General features: G+C 38.7%; 1 protein-coding gene across 6 annotated transcripts in view; it reads left to right on the forward strand.

The window, feature by feature from the left end:
- Window positions 1–8,420, forward strand: part of CDK8 (cyclin dependent kinase 8) — a 65,301-nt gene that overhangs the window by 46,504 nt on the left and 10,377 nt on the right. For all 6 annotated transcript variants that reach the window (XM_026049820.1, XM_026049821.1, XM_026049825.1 and 3 more), the window contains 4 exons: window positions 2,392–2,523; window positions 4,309–4,452; window positions 6,463–6,532; window positions 7,492–7,564. In XM_026049820.1, coding sequence (XP_025905605.1) covers window positions 2,392–2,523; window positions 4,309–4,452; window positions 6,463–6,532; window positions 7,492–7,564 — 419 coding nt within the window. The remainder of the gene's footprint in view (window positions 1–2,391; window positions 2,524–4,308; window positions 4,453–6,462; window positions 6,533–7,491; window positions 7,565–8,420) is intronic.

The raw sequence follows: 8,420 nt of genomic DNA on the forward strand, positions 1-8,420 counted from the left end.
AGCTGGGGGAAAAGGAGGAGAAAGAAATGGGATTTTAATATTTCCTCCGTTTACCCCTGTAAAGTCATGACACTTCCTTGCCGCTGCCTATAAAAGCTAAATAGGGAGCCATTTATTACTGCAAACCTTAAAATTTAGGATGGAATGAAAGATGGCATTAAGCCTAAAAAATGTTCCTGAAAGGCTAGGCAGGTTCCTYGGAGATAAGCATGAGGGATCCTAAAGTCCAGAAAACGCTTTAATCAAGACAAAATACCTAGTAGGAACTAATGCTAAATGTTTAGAATGAGATGGAAAAGGTAGGAACGACCCCAAACCTTCCCCACTGTCCTAACATTTTCAGGTGGGTGTTACTGTTTACAGTGAGAGGATAATTTGAAGAACCTCAACTGATTTAAATCAAATACATAAACAGAAATTAACTTTAGTCTAACAACAGTAAGCTATAGCAGGCTGTGCATTAATGCGGCTGTGCTCTGCCAGCAGCCTGCTAATGCACAGCCTGTTCATACTCGTTCTGGTGGCACAGGCAAGTTTGGAAGGTGTTTGTTTTGTCTTGTTTTTAAGATCATCTTTTTCACTTCCCTCTGGCTTTCTTTTAGGAGATTATTCTTCTGCATTGCTGCTGTGTATTCCTACCATTTTGTTAACTGAACTGTAGTGTTAATTACTAGCATACTCATCAGGGGTAGGATTTTCACAGAGTGTCCAGTGCTGCTCTAGCTCTTCCCTCCCCATTTGAAATCCCAGGAGCAGCCAGGTCAGGGCTGAGCACTTCTGCACTTCCTACCCCGAGAGCTTTTAAAACTCCTCTGCAGTTTAAGGTTGACAGCAGACACTGCGGCCTTCCATGTACAAACCAGGTGCAAGGACAGCAGAAGGGAAAATATTTTTTCCTCCTGGTGCCGTTCCCATAACACAGGGGCTGCTTCCAAACCTGAGACTGTAGGTCAGGCTCTGGGCACGCTCAGCATCAGCTGTGGGGGTGATGCTTGAGGCAGGCAGCTCTGTTAGAGCACATAGACCACCCATTTATTTCTTAACTGACAGTTTTGAATTAAATTGGGAATAACGTAGAGCACAGCTAAATTTAGGCAAACTCTGTTAACGGACAGGTGAAAGTTTCTGTATCGCTGCACCAGTCCTCTGAGCCATCCGTTCCTGGGGGAGAGCAGGGAGGGAAGGAGACAGACCCTGGGTTTCTAAGTGTGGTATCAAAAGGTAGATTTTGTGCTTTTTATTTTTCTTAAGATATAACTGCAGCAGGAAAAAAAGTTATCCCATACCAAGGGCTTCCACTTTTCCAAAGTAACTAATTTTTCTAAAAATGCATAACTGGTATTTAACGCAAAATATTTTTTTAGGCCTTTTGTGCCATTCTGAGTCATAAATTAACTTCTACAAACAATTTTCCTTTTCATAGATACAAGTGACTTGATCATACCTTGAGCAGTCTTGATATTTCAGTGTAGAAAATTCTGAAACGTTTCATTTTTAAATGCAATAAACCAATCTTAAATAGGAATGCTAATGGGGGAAAAATGGAAAATTAAGATTATGGAATGAGATTAGACACSCACATTTACACTGCAAGTTTCCCTTGGCCGGTGAGCCAAGATAGGCAGTTGTTTTTCCTTGAAAAATCGTATTTCCTTTGAGTCTCCAAACCTATCCATCCCTGCAGCACAGATTCCCTGGATTTGGGGGTTTGGGAGTGGTGGGTAGGGACGCTCATTTAGTGGGAGAAGTGGCAGAGATTAGCCCTGGCATCTGCCCGCTTGGTCCTTAGGATTTGTACAGGTGCATGTACAGAAAATCAGAGGGAGAGAGGGAGATACGATAGGTTTATTTGCCTAATTCCTTCCCCTCCTTTCTTTTTCTCTTTTTTATTCTTTTTCTTTAAGTTTATGAAGGTTATCTGGCTACAGCCAGCTTCTTGAGGAGGTGGCTGTAGTGACACATGCAAGTATATATTATAAATCATTCTAACCTTTGGAAAACTTGAATTTTGCTCGCACTTAAAACGCTGCTTCTGGAATGACCATGCTGTTATAACAGAATATTTTACKGGAGAGCATCAGGTAAAATGAGTGGGGATTTACCAGTGTCCTGAGTGAAGTGAGCTGCTTGTTCAGAACAGTGGTTAATTCTTTGTTTTCCATGGCTCCTGTTAGCAGTGATTTATAATGATATACTTGGTATGTGATGGCATCCAGTAACTTCTACAAAAACTATGAAATATGCACACAGAGTTCCTATCTGCTACAGTATGTGTTTCTTTTTTAGCACAATGATAGTAGCACTAACAAATAATCATCAGTTCATTTAAAAAATGTATTTTTCCTAAAAATAAATAAATAAATAAAAACTMTCTCTCTTTGAATTTTGCAGCTGACATGGGCTTTGCCCGATTATTTAATTCACCTCTGAAGCCTTTAGCAGACTTGGATCCAGTAGTTGTAACGTTCTGGTATCGAGCTCCAGAGTTGCTTCTTGGAGCAAGGCATTATACCAAAGCTATTGGTAAGTAACAGGGAGGACAAGACGATCTTGGGTCCTCTGTGCCACTCGGTGCAGGTTGCTGAAGCACCGTGCGTGGTCCCTGGTACAGAGGACAGCAGCTGAGCTCAAGGTATGGTGCCCATTTCTGGCAGAATGCTGCACTTTGAAAACTGTTTAGCTTGTTGGTATCTCCCAGCTACATGAAATGTTCCATTTTTATGCCTCCAAACACCCTCTGAGGCACAGTAGTTATGTATAACTTTCTCACTGGGTTGTTGTACGTGCTGTTGGAGCTGGTAATTCAAAATATTGATGCATCTTAGACCTACTAGTAAAATCCATATGGTGATCCATAAGGCACAGTGCGCAAGTTTTATTGCAGAGCGTTTTTAATCTAGTTTAACAAGTGCATGAGATAAATCATAAATTGAGGATTATACAGAACGGAGAATGTGTTGGCTGCACTGAAATTAAACTGTAAAAGTAAAGACTAAAACAGCCTGACGCTTTCTTTTTTACTTGCTAGTTAACATTTCTGCCAAGAAAACTACGGAATTTGCTGTGGGAAATTACTAATTTTAAAGTTTCCTTTCCTTGGGGTTTGAGTCTTCAAGGAAGCTGTCTCTGGATGAAAGCTGCTGTGCAGGCTGTACACTGGCATATGTTTTGTAACTTGTGGGACCTGAATTTCTTTCGTCAAGCTTCAACATTTCAACCTTAAACTTAAGCCAATGTTTTTGTCAGAAATTTCAGTGTTTACCACTGAAGTGTATTTTCAGCAGCTYCTCTGTTAATGCTTTGCTTTCTTTAATGATTAAAGAACTGATTAATTTCTTTATCTGTTCATTTAAACTGCTTTTTTACCTTTGCATGTTCTTTTTCTCCGCTGGGTATTTCAGCATGTGAAACCGCACAGGTGCTCGTGCTCCTAGCACGTAATTTTTGTGTATTTTATAGCGTAGATAAAACTTGGCTGTGCACAGCCCCTGAATCATGGGCTATGCTGGCTGCCTCGCTTGCTTTTGTCCTTGTTCTTGACCTCTTTGCTGTGCATTCAAGTTCAGGGTAGCTTTCCATKGCCGGGATAGAAACCACATTGCACATGCTGCGTGAGTAAGTTGGAAATTGTGTATGTTCATCCCAGGAAATAAAAGAGGGGAAAACAGAGAAAATGCAGACAGATTTTTGCACACTGAGACACAAAAATGAAAACTGAAATGATCTTTTTTTGCTTTAAAAAGTGTTAGGACAGGAAGTTGGCTACAAAGAAAAGCATGCTGGTAGCTTCATAAATAGCATCTAAATAATAAATAGTATCTAAAAGCAGATATTTTGCCATGGAGTAATTGTAGTTTTGTAATTAATCTCTTTTTGCAAAGTTGTGTAGGTAGAAATCTGTTTATTCCAGTRTCGTTGCCCTTCAGCACCTGCTTGAGGATATAAGACATTGAGGGGAAAGGCAGCATGCAAGTGAACTCGATAAGGTGTTGGTTGGCTCTTCATTTATATTTTGTGTGGGTGGACAGYTCCCCACACATTTTATTTAGTATTTTTTCTTGAAATCATTTTCTATAGCAACAAATGGTAATACTTCTTCAAAAATGCATACYGCTTTTGCAACTCTTGTATTGTGACTGCGTTGTGTACATGTGAAAAAATGATGAAGTGTTCCCTTTTTATAGCGGAAACCAGAAGTTTTCAATGCAGGGACCATATCTGTTGTAAGTTAAGAGCTAACCTCTTATCTCACCAGGATACTTTTGGAAAGATTCATTTGATTTTTATTCCTGTTCTCCTTTTTTGAAGATATTTGGGCCATAGGGTGTATATTTGCAGAGCTGCTAACATCAGAGCCGATATTCCACTGTCGACAAGAAGATATCAAAACTAGCAATCCTTATCACCACGACCAGCTGGACAGAATATTCAACGTAATGGGATTTCCTGCAGGTACATATTATATTTTTATCATTGCTGTTCAAAGAAAAATATTTGTATTGCTTTCTTAGCATATGAAAGTGGCAGCTGATCAAAGCAGCAAAGCTGTTCAAACATGATTTTTGTGAGCCATAACATCTAGAATGTAGTGGTCATTTTGAATAGCTTTTCTTTATTCTGATACAGTTATCTTTGTGTACACATGTATCATTGTTTTATAAYGTAAAAGGATTATGCTTCATGGTGGATAATAAAAGTCAGAAGAAATATTTATGGTTTTTTTTCAGTTCTGATTTTAGATTTGGAAAGCAAGTGATGATGGAACTGATCATCAGCCAAACAAATCTGTATATTTGGTTAATATTCTACAGATGTGTAACTTTTGCTAAAATAAATAATTYGGAAGCAGAGAGGATTTTTTTTCTTTTTTTCTTGGTAGAAAATTTATATTATATTAGTCATCATTCTGAAACAGAGAAAAGAACTAGATGAAAACCAAAACCAGTCACAGCGTGGAGATTCCTTAGTGCATTTTCCCCTCAGCACTGGCCAGCTCATGTTTTTCTGCAGACTCTCTTACATCTTTTCAATTAACGGACTGTCTTCTCTAGTGCTTATATGATCGCAGATGGCAGACGAACAGGGGGCTCATTTTCACTTTTTGCTCATTTTTCTGCCCACTGTTTGTGTTCCTCCTTACTGCTGTCCATTCAGTGTTGCCGATCGTTTTCTGTATCATTCTGATGGACTTTCTGCTTCTCATTTATAAAGTTTATGTTGTTTATTTCTACATGGTTCTAGTATTTTCTTCTTAAATTTGTTCTCATTTTTCCACTCTTAATACTTTATACACTTCATGGTGTCTGTTTAGCTGCATTCTGGAAGAGCTGCTTTCATGTATCGAGTACTTTCCTTTTCTACTCTTTGCCTGGATTTTTTTAACATTTCGTATGTGTATGATCATTGTACAAATTACTTAAGCAGATGATACTCTGGTTATTTCATGACAGGTTTAAGTAGTCCTGTCTAATGCTCTGCATTTGATCTGGAGATCTTTGGTTCTTACCAGAATGTATTATTTTTCAGTTAATTGCAGCAAATTACTTTTGCCTCTGTGCTTGACATTTTCCATAATTGAAATAGTTTCACCAGCCCTTACGAGTTCTAGGGGAAAAAAAGGAGCAAGTGGAAAACAGCAAGAATCTCCACTGATTTGTTACTGATTAAGTATTTTTGAGCTTCTAGTGTTCCATAATTGGGGTAAGTCTTAGTAATGATTTGAACTGCTTGTCCCCACACTCTCCTTAGGAGGTGCAGAGTCTGTGGTGATGGAGCTTTCTGAGGTTCCACAACCCTCCCAGAAACCTGAGGGATCTGGAGATCTTCCAAAGCCGCCTGGCTGCCACCCTGTGCCCCGTGCTCTGGGTGTCCCTGCTGGAGCAGGGGGTCGGAYGGGATGATCTCTAGAGGTCCCTTCCAACGTCAACCAGTCTGTGATTCTGGGAAACGCTTCCCGAGTAGTTTGAAGATGTGTTCTAGGTCAGGAATAACAGATTTATAAAATACCTCAATGATTTTTTTTTTCCTAGTTAACACACTGCTATCAAAAATCTCTTAACTAAGAGTCTTTATCAGAATTGTATGTACTCCTATAAAGAAATCGTTATTGTTCCTAAATAAATTTGGATACATGAAGGTAGCAAGTAAAATGGCTGCTGTGTTTTTTTTCTGTGCTATCCCACACACAAAGCAATTCTCAGTGTAGCTGGCAGCTGTTCTTAAAAGTCCTTGAGTTAATCAGCACATAATTGGGATACCTTTTAGGTATTCATTAGGCTTACTGTGAACAGGTGATGGCAGAATGTGAGTCAAAGAATACAAAGATAAAGTAGCTGCAAATATTAGAGAAGTGCCATGAAAAAAAAAAAAAAAAGTCAAGGTTACCGAGATACTTTGAAAGCTTTTGTGCTTTACTGGGCAAGAGGGAACAAAAAAATACTAACAAATGTTGACTTTTCACAGATAAAGACTGGGAAGACATAAAAAAGATGCCTGAACATTCAACTTTAATGAAAGATTTCCGGAGAAACACGTAAGTCTGGGTTTATTTGAGCTCCCTTGAGGAAGTGGACTTTCCCTCCCACTCCCAGTTTATTGTAGCTGAGRTTGTTTGCTGGGTAGATTCTACATGATGTCTCTGCAATGGCTGTGGCTTAAACTGGGAAGGAAGAAAAATAAATCTGTTTTTTAATGGTGAACTTGGGCTTTTGCATTGATGTGATCCCAGAGCACTGGTGAAACTCTGCCTATAAATGGCAAAGATTCAGTGCAGTCCCTGGTGTCAGTAAGGCCTTGGGTAGCTATGAAGATGACACCTTTTCACAGCTGTTTCCACATCTATAACACTGGGAATTATTTTTTTGTGAGTAAAGCTGCACTGAAGAAAAAGACCTGGCATCCTCATACTCTTCCCAAAAAACTTGGAACTTAATTTAGGATAGTATATGAAGACTAAAGATAAGCCTGCCTTAAGGCTTGATGTCACGATGCCACAGCGAAATGCCCACGCAGAGGCCACTGTTGCCTGGTTGTTTCTGGTTTCTGTGCTGGTCAGGCTGAGGGGTGTTTCCCTGAACTGTAACAYACTTTTCTTACATTTCCTATGCTGTTGCAACAAACCATTAGAACATCTTATTTCTGAACTTCTGCTCAAAAAAAAATGTATTCATGGGTGTTCCTGAAAAAAAAAAAAAAGTGCATTTTAGGATAGTGTGAAGATGAACTTAGTATTTATCTTTATGTTCTCTGGTTTAGAAATATGCAGAATACAACTGTGCAGTTGTTGCAAAACAGTTTARGTGATAGTTTGATGTCTGCATGTGGCTTGAATCATTTTTAAGCAGTTTTCTGCTGAAGGTAGTCGTTCTTATCTCTGCTTTAATGTATTAGCAGTGAAGGCTATTCTTATTAATATTTCTTGAGTGCTAAGTAAGCTTTCCAGTATCACCGATTTGAATATTAGAAATCTTACTTTTTTYTTTCTTTCTCCAGGTATACCAACTGCAGCCTTATCAAATATATGGAAAAACATAAAGTGAAGCCAGATAGTAAGGCATTCCACTTGGTAGGTTCCTGCATTTRTAAAAATCAAAAAACTGCATTTAAGTTATAATTGTGCAAATTGAGTGGTGAGCTAGTGCCAAACAGTCTGTGACTGATTTTATTTTCAGTAGTCCCAAACTAGCTGATACTTTGCAGACTGGAAACTGCAAAACACTTCATTTTCTCATATCAATAAAATGATTCCATGAGTCATTTGTTGGATTAGTTCCGGAATACAGAACATGAGAAGCTTTTTGTTTTTAACAGACATGATAAATTTGTAGTTTTACTTCCAGTGTTGCTGCARATCTTAGGCATTTTGCTGGTTTGCTGCATACAGCCTATTTCTGTCTATTTTTAAAAAGATGTCTAAATGCAYAGTTTTTATGTAGTCATTATTAAGCTTAATTTGTGCTCTTTGCAAAAACATAATTTTAGTTTTGAACATTTTATTGTGATTCCCTTGCTGCTGTATTTATACAACTAACCCGTGTAGAATTAAAATATATATATACGCACACACATATATATGTGTATGTGTTAGTGTATACATGCACTCAAATTATTTTTAACAAAACTCTCTTTAAAATTATGCACTTGCTCTGCTCTGGAAGGGTCATGTTGTTTCAGGAATTACTGAATTGGGCCTTCTCTTCCACATTTAAAAAACCCTCAAGTTTTTCCAGTAAGCTTTAGAGAGACAGGAAAAGAAGTAATTTAATTCTCTCTGCGTGGACATTTCCCTTTTATTGTTGTTTTCATAGAATCATAGAATGCCGAAGGTTGGAAGGGACCTCAGAGGTCATCGAGTCCAACCCCCCTGCTCACGCAGGGTCACCTAGAGCACGTGGCACAGGGCTGCATCCAAGCGGGTTTTA

Source organism: Nothoprocta perdicaria, unplaced genomic scaffold (genome assembly GCF_003342845.1).
Source record: "Nothoprocta perdicaria isolate Ctin4 unplaced genomic scaffold, notPer1 scaffold_62, whole genome shotgun sequence".
In the NCBI taxonomy this organism is placed as follows: Eukaryota; Metazoa; Chordata; class Aves; order Tinamiformes; family Tinamidae; genus Nothoprocta; species Nothoprocta perdicaria.